The following is a 20,241-nucleotide window of genomic DNA, read 5'->3' on the forward strand; positions in this document are numbered from 1 at the left end:
TGCCAACCTACGTAATCCTTAAAAAAAGTACCAAACCCACACTACCCCATAACACTCCATTTTTCTTTCATCCATGTGCCTGTCCAAGAGGCTCTTAAATACTAATGTTTTAGCCTCCACCACCATCCCTGGCAAGTCATTCCAGGCACTCACAACTCTCTGTGTAAAAAACTTACCCCTGATGTCTCCCCTAAACTTCCCTCCCTTAATTTTGTACATATGCCCTCTGGTGTTTGTTATTGGTGCCCTGAGAAACAGGTACTGACTATCCACCCTATTTATGCCTCTCATAATCTTGTAGATCTCTATCAAGTCCCCTCTCATTCTTCTACGCTCCACAGAGAAAAGTCCCAGCTCTGCTAACCTCGCTTCATATGACTTGTTCTCCAATCCAGGCAACATCCTGGTAAATCTCCTCTGCACCCTCTCCATAGCTTCCACATCCTTCCTATAATGAGGTGACCAGGATTGAACACAATATTCTAAGTGCAGTCTCACCAGAGATTTGTAGAGTTGCAACATGACCTCTCTACTCTTGAACTTAATCCCCCTGTTTATGAAGCCTAGCATCCCATAGGCCTTCTTAACTACCCTATCAACCTGTGTAGCGACCTTGAGGGATGTATGGATTTGAACCCCAAGGTCCCTTTGTTCATCCACACTCTTAAGTAACTGAGTACTCAGTCTTCTGGTTTGTCCTTCCAAAATGCATCACCTCACACTTGTCCAGATTGAACTCCATCTGCCATTTTTCTGCCCAATTCTGCAGCCTGTCTATATCCTCTTGTAACCTTCAACGAGCTTCAGCTCCATCCACAACTCCTCCAATCTTCGTGTCACGAAATGAAAAACTTCACATGAGATGGACCAACTAATGTGCAAAAGACAACAAACTATGCAAATACAGAAAGAAAAAGAATGAATGAATAAACAAACAATGAATATAGAACATGAGGTGAAGAGTTCTTAGAAGTGTGGCCCAGGTTGTGGGAACAGATTAGTGTTAGGGTGACTGATGTTAACCCCTCTGGTTCAAGAGTCTGACATTTGGGAGGTAATTACAGGTCATGAATCTGGTGGTGTGGGTCCTGAGGATCCTATACCTCTTTTCCGATGGAGGCAGCAAGAAGGAAGTATGGCCTGGATGGTGGGGGTTCTCTGTGGGACTTTCTGTGACAGCACTCCTTGAAGAAGATGTGCTCAATAGTGGGGAAGGTTTTACCCGTGATGGGACTGGATTGTACAGCTTTTCCTTTCAAAGGCACTTAAGTTTCCATATCTAGCCATGGTGCATCCAGTCAACATACTTTCCACTACTCATCTGTAGAAGTTTTATCAAAGGTCATGCCAAATCTTTGCAAACTTGTAAAATTAAGTAGAGGCACTGCCGAGCAGGGAGATAATCGAAGGGATACATAAAACACAAGTTAGGCTACAGTGTTAGTTAAGCCTAAACACAAATATTGGAGAGATGAAAGTGACAGTTGTTCAGCTGCTGGCACTGATACCTCAGTTTTGGGATTTTTTTTCTTGTGAATGTAGATCTTTTCTGCTCAACCCCCCCCCCCCCCCCCACCAAAGAGAAGAGGGTTAACTGGATACTGAAATGGGTGGTAGGAAAAACAGGCTGGAGTTGGACAAAAGAAGGGGTTTAAGGAAGTCTGCAATGGGAGTAATGGGCCAAATTGTCCTGCTGTCAACTTGCCATGGGTGAAAAATGACAAACAGGTGACCCCCGCATTATGGTTGTTCAGGTAATGTAAACAGACCCTTACAAGATTTTACAAATCATTACAAAAGCTTCGAGATACAGAATAAAATTTGCTCTCATGGAATTTGTGTGAAAAAATAGTAAATTTTTAGAAATTTTTATTGTGATTTGTTGAAGGATGCGCAAATGATGCAGCATTGCTCCATGGAAAATCCCAATATGAACTGTTTTCGAGGAACACATTATGCAGGGTAATCTTCATCAGAAAAAACCTGATTTAGATTTTGGCTGTCTTCTTTGGAAAAATACAGGGAATATTTAATGTATTAAACTAGAGTCCTGGACAGGGTGAACAAAAAGAATTGATTTTCTTTAGGAGGGATACCTAGATTTAAATGAATTGGAAGTATTAGGGATGTCTGAGAATATTTTTTTCCACCAAGAGTCTGCCACAGAGGACCTATACAGTGACTGGATCAGAAATATTCACTATTTTAAAACATTTACTTAAACAAGCATTTGGTTTGCAACAAAACCCTCCTCATAGGGACATGTAGATGAAACTGTAATTGCTACAGAAGATAAATGGGTTACTAATACAAAGACTAACCAAGAAATTCATACTGATTTCCTTCCAGTACCTTGTCTCAGAATTCAATAATTGTACAGGGGTGTCCCCACTTCGGCTGCATGATAGCAGTTTTACCTCAATCAATGGATTAGGAGTTCAAACCCTATTCCAGGACTTGTCCACATAATCTAGATAGCGTGACAATATAAAATATTATAGGAATTTAGAGATAAAATGTACAGTGTGTGCAATTGTTAGGCATCAGTTTTTAAATATAAATTTTGCTTTAGATACTCTTTTTGTCTTCTGCATTAGTGTTAGTAGAAAGGAGCAAATTTTAGATTTCCGAACATTCATTTTCCTTAAAAAGTAAATGTTAGAGAATTTTTTTGTATTTTGTTAAAGAAAGTAACATATTTAAAGAACATTTTTCAAATAAAAACTTGATTACGTTGTAGGTATATAGCCCAGTGCATGATAAAAGAAAAGAAAACACAAACAGGTACTAATGATCAATGACATAATGAGTTGAATGAAATAAACTAATTAACTGAAACAGAAAGGGAGAAGAAGGACTCCCTCTTCCCCCAGTAGAACTGGGGGAAGGATATCCAAACTAAAAGGTGAGGGTTTGGCAAATGTGACAATTTAACCTTCAAATCAGCAATTCTTACACCATGGCAAGAGTGAGCATAGCAACAAGAAACAAGGTGGTCATCCTACATCAACAAGGTCTATCTAAGCAGAAAATTACAGCAGACAGGAGTTTCAAGAAGTGATGTACAAGTTCTTCTGAGGAAGCACAAGGAAACAGATAAGGTTCAGAAGAAGAAACGAAGTGGTCAGCCATGACAACTGAGTGGAACAGATGAGATACACCAAACTGACGTCCCTTCAAACCTGGAAAAAGTCCAGCACAGCTATGAACCTTGAACTCACAGAAATCACTGGAACCCAAGCATACCCCTCTACAGTCCAGAGAAGTCTTGTCAGAAATGATCTTGGAAGAGTTGCTGCCAAAAAGTCATTCCTCCAAAGTGGAAGCAAAGCCGAAAGGCATACCTATGCATAATAATACATGGACTGGGGTGCTGAAGATTGGAAGCAAGTGCTCTGGACTGGTGAGTCAAAATTTCAAAATTTTTTCTCCAACAGAAAGCAGCTTTTCTGTGTAAGAGCTGGAGAGTGCTACATTGATGAATGTCTGCAGCCAACTGTGAAGCACAGTGGAGGTTCCCTGCAGGTTTGGGACTGCATTTTTGCAAATGGAGTCAGTGATCTGGTCAGAATTAATAGAATCCTCAATGCTGAGGAGTACAAGCAGATTTCCCTCCATCACGCAGTACCATCAGGTAGGCGTCTGATTGGTTCCAACTTCATTCTGTAGCAGGACAATGACTCCATATTTAGGCTATCTGGAATTACCTGGAGACAGAAGTGAGACAGCCAAAGTTTGCAGAACAACAGTGGCAAGTTCTCCAAGCTGCTTCAAACTACCTATCAGCCAATTTTCTTATAAAACTGCCAAGTGTACCTAAAGAATTGGTGCAGTTTTAAAGGCAAAAGATGGTCACAGCAAATATTGATTTGATATAGTTGTTTTACTCTTTATGACTCTAAGGAGTAAATTTGTTTGATCTTTAGAATATTATTATTTTTGAAAGCATCTTCACTTTACACAATTTTTTTTGCGTAAGACTTTTGCATAGTACTGTATAGAACATTTTATATAGGAATATAAATGTTATTTATATTACAATATAAAAGGTAACCCTGAGGATACGGAAGGCGTTATATAAATTGAAGTTTTCTTTCTATAATGTCCTGGTAATTAAAACCTATACCTGTTCTCTTTTTCTGTCAGGAAAAAGAAAGGAAATACAATCCAAACTCTTTCATAATACAGACATGATCAAATTAGATACCAACAATGAAATCATGCCAGATGATTTTGAAAAAAATTCTCCTAAAACATTTCATGAAATAGCAACTGGCTTGTTTAAAGATTAACCTGTGAGCAAAATACTCTGGGTTAGCATTTACAGTGGATATTAGCCAAAATATCAATAGATGCTAATTAAATTCAGGTTGAAAGATGTAATGCCTTTTCTTGCATGAATATATTGAAAGGACAGGCACATCAGTACTCACTCACTGTACAATTTTCCTTTTGCAGATAACAGTTCCCTAGATCAGATTAACTGAGTTTATTCGGCATTAGAGCTGACCACATGAAGCTGGTTGTTTTTTAGCTATAATTCTTTCAATTTGAGTTCTCTGAAAAAAATTAATAGAAAATGGCCAAGTAGCAAGATACTTAGTAACTTGCTAAAATGTACTCATTTAAAATGTACTCTGCTAATTGATGAAAACCAGCAGCTGCCCATGAAGACTTTAGCTGAGAAATCTTTTCAGCCTTGGCTCTTGCCAAACGGCACCTACACCAGAGACTAGGCTGGATCTTGAGATAATTACACTACTAATTAAGTAAACACAAACATCTTAGTACTTTGGCATCTGAATCTTAAGCAAGACAATATTTTCCTAATATTAGACTATTGACAATGGCCTATCTTGCCAAAACTAAACAATAACTCCAAAATTTCTACTTTTATGTAGCTTGTTACAAGAGTATTTGATCATTAAAATGGCTAATAATCTATTAAACTTACAGAAAATTTAGAACCTAATAGTTCATCTTAATGAAATCAAATTTCAATGCTTATACACAAAAGATTTTGAAGTCTTATTGATTGATAAAGGAAACAATGATCTTAGAAGCTTTAGAATGGAAATATGCAAAACAAATTGCTATTTAGCAGTACACAACTTTGAGTAACCCAATACAATTAATTCAATACTCTGTGGATTCATTTTTAAAATATACACTGATATTGGTTCAAAGACATGATATCAACATACATGGAGATTTGAGATCACTTAGTGATGAAAAGCCAAAAGCTGTTGAATGGAAATGAAGGCACGTTTTTGGAAAGGTTCAAATCATGCATTGAGTATGCTACAAGCTAAACTTACCATTGGGGCTGAACAGGTTGCAACTTTTCAAAGAGGTTTCATACCCAACTACTAATTCTTCTAGAATTGATACCTACAGACAAAAAGATACTTTTAATTTTTTTTAATTTTACAACAAAACAGAGCTCTGATATTAATACAAACAATACATTTACCTTCTCTTTATCATTATACAATGATTTCAAGGTAGTAAACACAGGAGGACAACCTTTGCTGAAATTAATCCTTAAATACTTGTCCAAAACTTCTCTGAATTTTTCACCTGACAGAAAGAAAAATTAAATAGACTTGATTGTTGAAAAATTGTAGTACATGTAAAATTATTCTAAATGTACCCTGGAAATGCAAGGCCACCAGGCACAGACTATTCCAAGTATACTATGAACTCAAGAGTGATTTTGGGAAGTCTCTAAAGTTATTCAAGATCTTTATTATGCTTTTTAAATGGGGCCAGGTTGGTGAAAAACATATAAGTACTGTACTAGTTTGGTATGTTATCATTCTATTGATATGATGTCAAAACATATGCCGCTTCCCAATTAATTAAAAAAAACAGTTTAAGTTTATTGCCATGGGCACATTCAACATAAATGCCATGAAAATTAGCTTTTTGCGGCTGCAGCGCTGTAGTTGCAAGAAAAAGTTTGTGAACCCTCTGCAATTATCTGGTTTTCTGCATTACTCATAAAATGTGGTCTGATCTTCAAAAAAGTCACAATAATAGACCAAACACAACCTGCCAAAACTAATAATACACAAACAATTGTATTTCTTCTTGTCAATACTGAGTACACTATTTAAACAATCACTTTCTTGAACCTAGACTGTTTGTGAACCTCTGGGGTAATACCCTCCACTAAAGCTATTTGGCGTCAGGTGTTCTAATCAATGAGTTGAGATTGGAGTATAAAAAAGACACACAAAGTCAGGTCACTGATACAGCCTGCTCTTCTAAGGTTCTAATTAATGTGCACCATGTCAATCAGAACAACTTTCAGATGACCTTAGAAGTAAACTGTGGAGATGCATGAAGCTGGAAAAGGCTACAAAAGCATTTCTAAAGACCCCGAGTGTTCATCAGTAAGAGAAACTGTCACAAATGGATGAAATTCGGCACTGTTGCCATTCTCCCTAAGAGTAAGTGTCCTGCAAAGATCACAAAAGTGCAATGCTGAAGGAGGTGAAAAAGAACTTTTTGGCAGAAATACACACCGCTACATTTGGAGGGAAAAGGGCACTGCACACTAACACCTTAAAACCACATCCCACTGTGAAGCATGGTGCAAGGAGCATCATGGTTTGGGGCCTGGACAGTTTGCGACCATTGAGGAAACAATGAATTCAAAATTGTAACCAGCCTCTATACATGAAAATGTCTTCTATCACCTGAAGCTTAATAGAAGTTGAATGATGCAATAACAGAATGATCTGAAACACAAGTGTAAATCAACAGAATGGTTTAAAAAGAAGATGATTTGTGTTTTGGAATGGCCAAGTCAGAGTCAGAACTTAAACCAATTGAGACGCTGTGGGATGACCTGAAGAGGGCTGTTTATCCCAGAAATATTGATAAACTGAAACAGTTCTGTCTGGAGGAATGGTCTAAAATTCCTCCACAGTTATACAAGTCTGCAGCTACAGAATATGTTTGGTGGAGGTTATTGCTGCTAAAGGAGGTTCTACCAGTTATTAAACACAAAGGTTCACCTTTTTCCAGCCTGGACTGTGAATGATTAAAAATTATGCAAAATTTACATGACAAAATAAACAAAAACAATGGCAATACTGTAAGCTGAAAAGATTTAAAGGTATTCACTAGATTGTGGAAAACATTTTTTTAAAAATTGTTCCGTACCTGCTTCACCTGAAGTATCCTTCTCAGGTTACTATTACTCATAGCAACATTTAAGCCCCAAAATCTTGCAGCTTAAATTTACAAGTTTTATGCTATATTTATGTCAGGGAAGTGAAGCATGTGCAGTGAAAATTACGACTGAGAAGGTGCTCAGGAAGCTAAGGGTGGATAAATCTCCTGGGCCTGATGGAATGCACCTTTGGGTTCTGAAGGAAGTAGATGGAGAGATTGCAGAAGCATTAACAATGATCTTTCAAGAATTGATAGATTCTGGCATTGTACCAGAATTCTGGCATTCTGGATGACTGGAAAATTGCAAATGTTACTCTGCTATTTAAGAAGGGTGGGAGGCAGCAGAAAGGAAACTGTAGACTGTCAGCCTGACATCAGTAGTTGGGAAGTTGTTGGAATCTATTGTTAGGGATGAGATTGCGGAATACCTGTAGGCACATGACAAGATAAGCCAAAGCCAGCATGGTTTCCTGAAAGGAAAATCCTGCCCGACTAACCTACTGCAATTTCTTGAGGAAATTACAAGCAGGGTAAACAAAGGAGATGCAGTGGATGTGACTTTCAGAAGGCCTTTGACAAGGTGCTGCACCTGAAGCTGCTTAGCAAGATAAGAGCCCATGGAATTGGTTTTGGCATTGGCTGATCGGCAGAAAACAGAGTGGGAATAAAGGGATCCTATTCTGGCTGGCTGCTGGTTACCAGTGGAGTTCCACAAGGGTCAGTGTTGAGACTGCTGCTTTTTACGTTGCATGTCAAAAATTTGGACTATGGGGTTAATGGATTTGTGGCTAAATTTACTAATGATACGTAGACAGGTGGAGGAGCGGGTAGTGTTGAAGAATCAGAGAGACTTAGATAGTTTAGGGGAATAGGCAAAGAAGTGGCAAATGAAATACAATGTAGGAAAGTGCATGGCCATACACCTTGGTGCAAGAAATAAATGGGCAGACTATTATATAGATGGGGAAAGAATTTAAAATGCAGGGGTGCAAAGGGGTTTGGGAGTCCTTGTGTAGGATAGCCTAAAGGTTAACCTCCAGGTTGAATCGGTTGTGAAGGAAATTGCAATGTTGGCATTCATTTCCAGAGGTTTAGAATATAAGAGCAGGGATGTGAAGTTGAGGCTCTAAGGCACCCGTGAGACCACACTTAAGAGTACTGTGTGTAGTTTTGGGCTCCTCAATTTAGAAAGGACATACTGACATTGGAAAAGGTTCAGAGAAGATTCATGAGAATGATTTCAGGAATGAAAGGATTATCGTATGAGGAATGTTTGGCAACTCTTGGGCTGTATTACCTGGAGTTCAGGAGAATGGGGGGGGGGGGGGGGAGAGGATCTCATAGAAACATTCTGAATGTTAAAAGTCCTGAAAAGATTAGACATGGCATATTTCCCATGGTAGGGGAGTCTAGGACAAGAGGGCACGATTTCAGGATTGAAGGATGTCCATTTAGAAGAGATGCAGAGAAAATTACTTTAGTTAGAGGATGGTAAATCTGTGGAATTTGTTGCCGTGTGTGGCTGTGGAGGCCAAGTCATTGGTTGCATTTAATGCAGAGATATACAGGTTCTTGATTAGCCAGGGCATCAAAGGGTATGAGAAGAAGGCAGAGGAGACTCAATGGGCCAAATAGCCTACTTCTGCTCCTGTATCTTCTCCTCTTAAACAAAGATGCTACTTTATATTAGCACCAATATATAGAAAAGGAGTTCAATCAACACTTTCATTTGCTGTTTCAGAATCTTTAACGAGAATAATGGTAGCAGGTAAGGTCAAGGGATAAAACCAAAAATGGAAAGATATCACCACTGCGTACCTGGTCTGAGAGTGTAGCAACACTAAGTACAAGAAACATCATGCAAGTAGAAACTGAAGCTAGAAAGTCAAGCAGCATCTATGGAGAGAAGATGCAACTGAATTCTTGCCAAACAGTTTATCATTTAAATTTAGATTCTCTTTTCTACTTCCTTGAGAATTCATGAATAAGATTGGCAATTATACCCAGGGATCACCACCAGCAAGAGGCACAGGTGAAAAAACATGTACACACAACCATGCTCATCATTGTAGGAAGCTTTCCTCCATGCCAGCAGTCAGCACTGCAGACAATAAATTTTCAGCAGTTAACTTTAGTTCTGTACCATGTTGCTTGATTATTTCAGCAATTTTTTCAGTACAGCTGAGCTGATACATAGTTATATAGTTGGGTAACTTTCTGTTATCACATACAATTCTAAAGGCTACAATGTCATACAGAAGAGAAATTGAAAATATGAAAGCACTCACCAGATAAAAAGTTAAGAGGTAGCCTCCTAGGCACAAGCCCTTTAGGATACTTTGTCCAAGCATTTTCATAGATACTGAGTCGCTCCTCTACACCGACTAAAGACAGATTTAAAAAAAAAGTTATATACAGATTAAAAATATTTAGGATTTTAAGAAGGTTGCTTTCAGCATCTGAGTAGGTTATACAACACTGATCAAAGCCAACAGAAGACATTTGTATTACTATTTCAGACTACACTTGTTCTCAGAAATGAAAACAGCCAAAGTTCTCATCCTTGACAACTAATTAGCATACATAAAGTATACTTGTCTTTAACAGCCAAAAACCACACCAATCCCAATTCTAATACCTTTACCCTTCACTTCAGGAAGAATCATTCTCCTTTCTTAAGAGGATAAAAAATTGGAAAGAAGCAAACTCTTTTTGCTGTAACATTTTACATGATCAACCATACACATTTCCCTTACTACCAATACAAATTACTAATCTTCATGGCTAATATCCAACTAATCATCCTTCCTTAACCTAATTTTTGAAAACTTATTCAGCAACATTCTACAAGTACATTCAAACTAGTTCCAACTCTCATCTCCAAGAAAAATAAAATTGGTTCATATGTTGGTGTTGATTTTGCATTAATCTATCTTCATAAAAGTTTCTGCAAAGCCTGCCCTGACCCCCATGAGAGTATGACACAACACACCAGTGTTTCTAATCATACATTTATACTTTGTATAATAAATTATTTTCATAATGTACAAAATATTTTCTTTTACATAGTACTTAATATATTTTTGCTAACTCAGTACTTCAAGGTATGCAAATTGACCAGATTTTCAAATAGGTTATACCAGAAATTTCCTAGTATAGACTTAATGAAATAAAATACTAATGAATGAAGTTAGGTTTCTATCATCTCTCAATTCAAACCCAGGTTTCCTTTCTCTTTCTTTCTACTGCTCAAGAACATCCTCATTACCCATTAGCACCTTATCCCAGTCAAGACTTTGAAAGCTGCAACATGGAATTAAAACAGACCACAAAACAAGCACGATGAAGATCATTACTATGATTTGAAGAAATGTTATTAAAATAAGACAACTAGATAAAACCCTGTACCATGATAAAAAGCTGTCCAAAAAGATGAATCCAAGCTTTTAAATGTTACTTACCAGGTCTCAGTGCTTTTTCTAATCCTTCATAATAAGCCCAGTTTTCAGGATTTCTCTCTAGCAATCGCCTGTACACTTCTGCTGCCTCTTTTAATCTGTTCAATTTTAACATTAGCTCTCCTGTTTTTAGACCAAATCAGATTTTACATCATTAGTGTTATAATATTGGTTTCATTTAGGTAACACTTAATGAATTGGAAAAATTAATCACTTACATCTATTTTAGGAGAGAACAAATGTGCACAAATGAGCTGATGTACATAATTTATGAAAAATATATTTACAAGGTGTACTACTACAATATGCACATGCTCATTATATATTCTAAGGTTTAAAAAAACTAACCACACAAGCCAACATACAACCAACAGGAACCATTAGAAAGTCAACAAGAGCTTCAATTCCAGTCATATATTTTTTTAAAAAAATTCAGTTAAATGATTTGGAGGACCCTAGGTGGAACCACATTCGGACTCAACAGCCCTCTTTGTAATTAGATCCTTGATTTCTGGACCAACAATTAAATGTCTAAAATCCTTTTTAAACTCCACAAGTAAAAAAAATACTAAATTTGAAATGGCATTTCCTTAAATGTTGTTACTTTGTGTAAGAAACTTTATCCACACCACAATAAATAGTGTGGAAAGTAGTAATTCAGTGCCTATATTCACTAAAGTTAATACTGGTTATTTTACTACAACATGCAAATTGCTTACTGAGGCAATCTTTATACACGTACCACTAGTTCCTATAAATTGTCATAGGTACAGATAAAACTGTTTTACCTTGGCACTCCTCTACAGCTAGTTTGTCACAAATTTGCTTTTCATGATTGTCAAGATGTTCCAAAGCTTCTCTATACATTCCTCCTTCCCGCAACACTTGATTCTGATAAAGTAGCAGTTCACTATATTCATAATCAATTTTATCAGGAGAAGCCTTAAAAATGATAAAAAAGGAATTCAGAAAATCTTTTGCAAAAATAGCTGCACAAGTCACATTTATAAGCCATTTACAGTAGACATTTAAGCTTCTTTTGAAGAAAAAAGTGGAATGTGTGAAAAAAGTTGATTAATTCTACTGGACAGGAAAATTAACCCCAAAAGTTAATGAAAGTTATGGTCTAAGGTTTATAAATGAAAAAGAATGCTACCAAACTAGCAAGCTGGATTTATACAAAAAAAACTTGGGCCAAAGAAAAACAAAATATCTGTAGAGAACAACAACGCAGACAACAGACCTGTACAATAGCAAACTTAAGCTATGCTAGGACTCAGCAGATCATGATAAAATACGAAGTGCCACTGAGAAATATTCAAACACTGATTCAGATAGAATCCAAAGTTTGGTAGTAGTGCCAAATAATCACATTTCATCACTACTGATGATTATGCACAATTAAGGGAGTTTGCGGTAGATATAATTGTATCAAAACATTCATGGATGTAATTTTACACAGGTTAAGTGGGCCCTAAAATAGATTAGGCATTCAGCCATATGTCATCTGTCAAAGCGATGCAAGTGAGTAACCATGCTTTTAAAGCCCTTTGCCCTATCTGTAATAGCTCACTAGACTGAGATTGCTCCATCAAACTGGGATTTGTATTTACAAAAAACAGGACAATTGTACAGAACCAAGGTTCCACTAACTTAAAATCAGTCACTGGCAAAATGACATGAGTCATTAAGTAACTGCTATGGTAACGAGTCATTAGAGATTCAAAAGTTTCTTCTGATGAACACTGTGGAATTTTCTAAATACGATATGATAAAGAGACATCCAGAGACACCTGATATGACAAGCTTTTTGAACTTGTGCCCAAACTACTATAGATCAAGTGGAAGGCATATTGTGCAGCTATAAAAAGTTAAACAAAAATGCCTTGAACCCATGTTTATTTAAGCCCTGAACAATCAGTCCATAAATTTATGCAGAGTCTAAAAATCTGTGCAATATCACTCTCAAGATTTCTGCAAGCTAACTTGTATATACTGCGGAAACAGCATTTAACTTGGATAACTGCAGTTTACAGCACATGCTTGCCAGCAACACCAAGTATATCTACGTTTGCCTAAGCAAATACTGAAATCTATGACTAAAGGAAATATTGACATTAAAATTTTCAAAGTTTACAACTAATGTCAAGAAACCATCACCAGAGCAAATCCTGTGCATATTCCAGCTATTTCAATAAAAACAAAATTTCAAAGCAAGCTCAAAAAAAATTAAAGGAATCGTAGAAGATATAAGATAGGCCTTTAGCCTCTCAAAAGAAACAAATTACTATTTCAACTTTAATGTTGCTTTGTAAGTTTAATAATAGGATAATCAGTTTAAAATAGTATAACCAGTAAACCAGGGAATTAAGACCCTGACACCATAATAAATTTCAAAAACAAAATGGACCCATTTATTTGAAAATAGCATACCTGTTGTGTCTTCCTGAATTCTTCTAGAATTTTTGAAGCCATATCATAATCTTCTAATAAATGGTATGCTATGGCATAACCAATCCAGGATGCACGCTGAGCAGGGCGGAGTTGAAGTAATTGGTACCTGGTTTCCTAGACAAATTATGAAATTAAGATGAGTATTTCAATTTTATAAAAACATATTCAGGATTAGAAACAAAGGGAAACTTAAGAATGTGGTGTTTTATCAGTAAATATCTTCTAGATTGAAACAGATGCAAAAACAAGTGACTTTTCTTGAAAATATTGCTTGAAGCAGGACTCATCCCATTCATAAATATCACTCAGAAAAGTTTCTCACAGATACTTCCAGAGCACTGTTTTGATTCTATACTTCCAGCCTGTAAATTTTATTTTTGCCATACTTAATTGTGTTGCAACTGGAGATTGGTCTCTACCAAAAGAAGTGTAAGGTGTCCCTTCCCTCCTCTAGCCTGCAGTTCACCCTTGGACAGGGTGTAGCAGCGTCACAGGAAATCACGAGAACAGGTGGTGGATGGGCGTATGAGCAGCTGGTGCATATTACAAGTGTTGGTTATGCGACCATTAATGCCATGCAGACCATCTCTGAAGGGAATTGATAATGGCTGGGGTCACCTGTCTTATAAATGCACTGCCAGAAGGCAATGACAAACCACTTCTGTAGAAAAATTTGCCAAGAACAATAATGGTCATGGGAAGACCATGATCATCTACATTATATGAGACATAACGAACCAGTGAGCCATATTTATCTTATATTAAAATCCTTATTTTGGCATTACCATAGTTGGCTGCAGATGGAGATAATCAATAAGGAATGCTACAAATAAAAATAACTTTTTAATCAAATGTTCAGATAGGAATTAATCGCATTTAGATTTAGATCAATGAAAACAAACATCTACATGAAACAAAGCCTTGATTAAATCCTACGTACTACAATTAGATAAGTGTTCCAAAAGGGACGAACCAGAAGAGATAAAAGATCTTGACAAAAGAATAGAATCACATGATTCAATCTCAAAATACAGTCTACAACACAACTGTATAAAATGAAAGCTGCCAGACAAGGTGGTTTGAGTATCTAAGAGACTGCTGATCGCCGGCATAAATTCTCTAGAGTTGCAAAAAAAAAACAGGCGAGCAGCAGTTCTGTGGGCAAAACAGCTTGTTAATGAAAGATCAGAGAATGACCACACTGAGTCAAGCTGACAGGAAGGCAACAGTAAATCAAATAACCTCACATTACAACAGTGGTGTACAGAAGAGCATCTCTGAATGCACAACAGCTGTAGTCTTAAAGTTTATGGGCTACGTCAACAGAAGACCACACGGAGTTCCACTTCTGTGGCCACTTTATTAGGTACACTCATGTACCCAGTAAAGTGGCCACTGAGTATTTCTGACATTGAACCTTTTCTGCCAGCAGGTGGTGTGCTTGGGACAGCCATTTTTAACCAAGCACTTAAGTAACCTGTACTGTACAATGAAATATATTACAGTGCCATCTTGTGACAAGGAGCCCATTCTATGAATTCAAAAGCTTTATGCTTTTCTTCAATTTCTTGTTGACCCATGCTGGGTACTCTTCCACATATGCCTCCAACCTTTCTGCAAGTCTAAATTTATTATACTGATTCAAACTAAGCAACTATGTACTTGAGTACTCATCCATACATTACAATGAAGTCAAGGGTTTTTGATCAACATTACCTATTTTCCCCTTTTCTAGTTTTGTGTTACAATTGAACTATTGGTCTAAACATTGATACAAATAGTGAAAAACTTTGTTTTTCCATGCAGCTATCTATACACATCATTTTTACCACATCAATACATCAAAATATTACAAGAGAAAAACAGTAACAGTACACAGAATAGTGTTTCATTGTTACCACTACAGAGAAGCTGATGTGTTTTACCATGTGTTAGCACTGAAGACATTCAAAACTAAATTATAGAAGTGCTGGGCAATAAACGCCATATATTCAACATACACTGCGGCCAGTTTATTAGGTGCACCTGCATATTAATGTAATTATCTAATCAGCCAATCATGTGGCAGCAACTCAATGCATAAAAGAACAGACATGGTCAAGAGGTTCAGTTGTTCACACCAAACATCAAAATGAGGAAGAAATGTGATCTCAGTAACTTTGTGCAATGTTTGATGGTGCCAGATAGGGTGGTTTGAGTATCTCAGAAACTGTTGATCTCCTGGGATTTTTTTTTAATACACACACACACACAATACAGTCTCTAGAGTTTAGACAGAATGGCACGAAAACAAAAATGAGTGGCACTTCTGTGGGCAACAACAGCTGGTTAATTAGAAGTCAGAGGAGAATGGCCAGGTTGGTTCAAGTTGACAGTAAGGCTACAGTTAACTCAAATAGCCATATGTTACAACAGTGATGTGCAGAACAACATCTCTGAATGCACATGACAAACCTTGAAGTGGATGGGCTGCAGCAGCAGAAAACCACATATACACCAAATAAAGTGGCCACTTAGTGTACGTTCTTAATGAAATTATTCTTAAGGCTAAAAGCAATGAATAACTGAAGGTTCAACTGTCCTTTGATTTCATTCTTGAATGTTGGCATTTGACAAGACTTCCAACAATAGACAACCCATTCATTCTCAAAAGCCTACTCAGAATCCAATTTACTATCACTGGTATATATCATGAAATATATCGTTTTGTGGCAGCAGCAATACTTAACAAAAAATTATAAATTACAGTAAGTATATATAATTTAAATAGATAGCACAAAAAGAAAAAAATGAGGTACTGTTCATAGGTTCATTGTCTATTCAGAAGTGTGATGGCAGAAGGGAAGCTGTTTTTAAAATATTGAATGTGTATCTTCAGGCACCTGTATCACCTCCAATGGTAGGACTAAGAGGGCATGTTTTGGGTGATGGGGGTATTTAATGAGGGATGCCACCTTTTTGAGGCATTGCCTTTTGAAGGTATCCTGAATGCTGGGGAGGTGTCCATGATAGAGCTACCTGAGTTTACAACTTTCTGCAGCCTTTTCCAATCCTGTGCAGTAGCCGCTCTACACCAGACAGTGTGGAGATCCAGTCAAGCCCTTCAAATTCATTTTTAAATGGTCAGTTCTCATTCCTGCAATCTCAATTCTGACCTCAGCTATTCAACTTCTCTTCATATGACATTACGGAACCAGTTCTTGCTGTACTCTGTTATTTGTAAATCTCAATTTTTGGTGTCCTTGCCTTAAAAAATAATGTAATTCTCTTGGTGTGCTCCCTGTAAGGCCCAATGTAATTGTTGTAAAAGCCTACAAATACTGATGGCAGAAAAACTTTGAGAACTCAGAGCCCAACAGTTGCTGTGCTATTGTTTTTAGTTATCTTATGAAAGTGAGCACATACTAAACACCTCTATTTATATCTCAGAATGTAATGGGCCACCTTCTTTAACTACTCCAGTGGCCATGAAGGTATTCTCACAATGCTACTGAAAAGGGGTGTGGTCTGTATGATCTGTGCCCGTCCTTTTTGCAGTAGGCAGCAAGTTTAGGGTAATGTCTTTAGAGTAGCCTATGTAAAACTGCAGTACATTTTGTAGATGAGAAATAAGAACAAAGGACACAAGAGCAGAATTAGGCAATTTGGCCCATTAAATCTGCTCTGCAATTCCATCATGGCTGATTTATTTTTCCTCTCAACCCCATTCTTTTTCTTTTTTCCTTGTACCTTTGGCGCCCTTACTAATCAAGAACAAATCAACTTTGCTTTGGTTCCACGGGTGAGTAATGAATTCCACATATTCAACCCCCTTTTCATCCTTGTATCTGTTCTAAAGGGACATCTTTGAATTCTGAAGCTGTGTCCCAAGCTCTCCCACTATTGGAAACATTCTCGTGTCCATTCTACCTCGACCTTTCAATATGTGTTGTGTAATTGAGATCCACCTTCACAAACACTCCTCATACAGTGACATGTAGAAGTTCGGGCACCCCAGTCAAAATTTCTGTTACTGTCAATACCATAAATTCCAGTGTATAAGTCGAGAATGTGGCCCTAAAATTAGGGGGTCGGCTTATACAAAGGGTGCCAACTTTGGAAAAACGAATACACGGAAGACAGATTGTATTTATTGGCTGTTTGAGTCAAATTGGTTCCACTGTCGACGCATGAATTCTTTGAATGGTTTGTTTAAACACATCTAGTGGCTGGAGCACGGACATCAAACCACCTAGGATGACTGCAATGTCCGTATTTTCAGCTTTCAATGCTGCTTTTGTCTCACCTGACAAGTGCGATTGTCCCAGACAAGTAACGACTTTTCCTTCCTGACACCTTCAGGATGTCGACACCACAACTCTTAGACCCACTTCAAGCAACCCGCTTCATCCATCTAGCAGGGTTCTTGAACGTAAACACCCCCCCCCCCCACAGGGATTTTCTGAGCAATCTTTGTTTTTTGTGTCAACACAAGATCACGTCTATTCATAAATTGGGTGCACCAACTTTGCATAGCTTTGAAATTTTCGCTGACCTCTCGGTGTTTTTCGTCCCATTTCAACGCTTGAACTCAAAATAATTTCTCTGGTAACAATGTATCCAGACGATCGCTGGTGATTCACCCACACTAAAACTTTTTCTTCCAGTTCTGGCCACTGGCATGTTTTCCCGCGGTTTGCACATTTCGTCTTTGGCATTTCCCTCAGCATGTCCTCTGCCTTTCTCCACTCTCTCACTTGTTTCTCGTTTACACTAAACTTCTTAGCAGCTTCAGAATTATACGTTCCTTTAGCAAAATCAACAACCTTCAGCTTGAAGCCAGCTTCATATCACTTTTGTTTTAATCTTTTGTACATGGTGGTCACAAACTCAATTGAGTACATGTACTGATCCTGCCAGCCCGTGTTACGTCTTATTGAGATTACGATGGGCACTAAATGGTTTCACCCGGGGGGGGGGGGTTTACATTTCAGAGGATTCTTTTCCATTGGAATCCAAATCCAACATTTCTCTCCCTGATTATGTATTAAGAATTTGCCTATAACACTCTACAATGTGTAGGCCTGTTTTATTAGCAGGTACTGAATCACAAAATTACCAGGTTCCAGATCCGGCAAAGCTGGGCACCGGAATGTGAGATCTTGTGATCTTTTCTGGTTAAATCAAAAATCTCTGGAAAAGGGGTCAGTTTATACTCCAGAATATATGGTAGCTAAGCGAGTAAAAGACGACCTGATTTCCAAAAGGCATAAAGTTAAAGATAAGACATTTCTTTAATATTTTAAGCAAGAGTACTTTTTTTATTTCCATCTTTTACAGTTTCAAAATAACAAAAAAGGAAAAGGGCCCAAAGCAAAAGTTCGGGCACCCTGCATGGTCAGTACTTAGTAACACCCCCTTTGGCAAGTATCACAGCTTGTAAACACTTTCTGTAGCCAGCTAAGAGTCTTTCAATTCTTGTTTGTGGTATTTTCGCCATTCTTCCTTGCAAAAGGCTTCTAGTTCTGCGAGATTCTTGGGCCATCTTGCATGCACTGCTCTTTTGAGGTCTATCCACAGATTTTTGATGATGTTTAGGTTGGGGGACTGTGAGGGCCATGGCAAAACCTTCAGCTTGCGCCTCTTGAAGTAGTCCATGTGTTTGGGATCATTATCCTGTTGTAGAAGCCATCCTCTTTTCATCTTCAGTTTTTTTTAAGACAGTGTGATGTTTGCTTCTAGAATTTGCTGGTATTTAATTGAATTCATTCATCCCTCTACCAGTGAAATATTCCCTGTGCTACTGGCTGCAACACAAGCCCAAAGCATGATCGATCCACCTTCTTGCTTAACAGTTGGAGAGGTGTTCTTTTCATGAAATTCTGCACCTTTTTTTCTCCAAACATACCTTTGCTCAATGCAGCCAGAAAGTTCTATTTTAACTTCATCAGTCCACAGGACTTGTTTCCAAAATGCATCAGGCTTGTTTAGATGTTCCTTTGCAAACTTCTGATGCTGAATTTTGTGGTGGTGAGGATGCAGGAAAGGTTTTCTTCTGATGACTTTTCCATGAAGGTCATATTTGTGCTGATGTCGCTGCACAGTAGAGCAGTGCACCACCACTCCAGAGTCTGCTAAATCTTCCTGAAGGTCTTTTGCAGTCAAACGGGGGTTTTGGGTTTGCCTTTCTAGCAATCCTATGAGCAGTTCTCTCAGGTTTCTTAGTCTTCCAGACCTCAATTTGACCTCCACCATTCCTGTCAACTGCCATTTCTTAAATACATTACGAACTGAGGAAACGACTACCTGAAAATGCTTTGCTATCTTCTTATAGTCTTCTCCTGCTTTGTGGGCATCATTTATTTTAATTTTCAGAGTGCTATGCAGCTGCTTAGAGGAGCCCATGGCTGCTGATTGTTGGGACAAGGTTTGAGGAATCAGGGTATTTATAAAGCTTTGAAATTTGCATCACTTGGCCTTTCTTAACAATAACTGTGAACAAGCCATAGTCTTAACAAGCTAATTAAGGACTGAGACCTTAGTAAAAGTTATCTGAGAGCTCAAATCTCTTGGGGTGCCCAAACTTTTGCACGGTGCTCCTTTCCTTTTCTTCACTCTAAAACTGTACAAAACAGAAATACACTAATCTTGCTTAAAATGTTGAAAAGAATGTTTTACCTTTAATTTTATAACTTTTGGAGATCAGTTCGTCTTTTACTCACTTCACTATTCACAGTAACAAAAATTTTGACCAGGGGTGCCCAAACTTTTGCATGCCACTGTATGTTAACTCTTTCAGCCCTATGATCATTCTTGTAAACCTCCTCTGTACCTTCTCCAATGCCCACACATCACTTCTTAGATACAGGGCCCAAAACTGCTCACAATTTTCCAAATATGGTCTGACCAATGCTTTTTAAAGTCTCAGCATTATATACTTGCTTTTATATTAGTCCTTGCAAAATAAATGCCAACATTGCATTTGCCTTCCTTATTACCGACTCTACCTTCAAGTTAACTTTTCAGGAATCCTCCACTAGGTCTTGTCCCTTTGCACCTATGATTTCAGAATTTGCTCATTCATTCCTTCCACAAAAGTGCATTACCATACACTTCCCTACATTATAGTCCACCTGCAACTACTTTGGTCATTTTCCTAATCCGT

The 20,241-nt window shown here is 37.7% G+C and overlaps 1 protein-coding gene across 2 annotated transcripts in view; it reads right to left on the reverse strand.

Moving 5' to 3' along the window:
* Positions 1–20,241, reverse strand: part of naa15a (N-alpha-acetyltransferase 15, NatA auxiliary subunit a) — a 65,873-nt gene that overhangs the window by 23,309 nt on the left and 22,323 nt on the right. For both annotated transcript variants that reach the window (XM_059965183.1, XM_059965184.1), the window contains 6 exons: positions 13,077–13,211; positions 11,432–11,585; positions 10,647–10,766; positions 9,474–9,569; positions 5,474–5,580; positions 5,319–5,391 (listed from right to left, as the gene is read on the reverse strand). In XM_059965183.1, the coding sequence (XP_059821166.1) occupies positions 5,319–5,391; positions 5,474–5,580; positions 9,474–9,569; positions 10,647–10,766; positions 11,432–11,585; positions 13,077–13,211 (685 nt within the window). The remainder of the gene's footprint in view (positions 1–5,318; positions 5,392–5,473; positions 5,581–9,473; positions 9,570–10,646; positions 10,767–11,431; positions 11,586–13,076; positions 13,212–20,241) is intronic.

Source organism: Hypanus sabinus, chromosome 3, assembly GCF_030144855.1.
Source record: "Hypanus sabinus isolate sHypSab1 chromosome 3, sHypSab1.hap1, whole genome shotgun sequence".
Taxonomy (NCBI): Eukaryota; Metazoa; Chordata; class Chondrichthyes; order Myliobatiformes; family Dasyatidae; genus Hypanus; species Hypanus sabinus.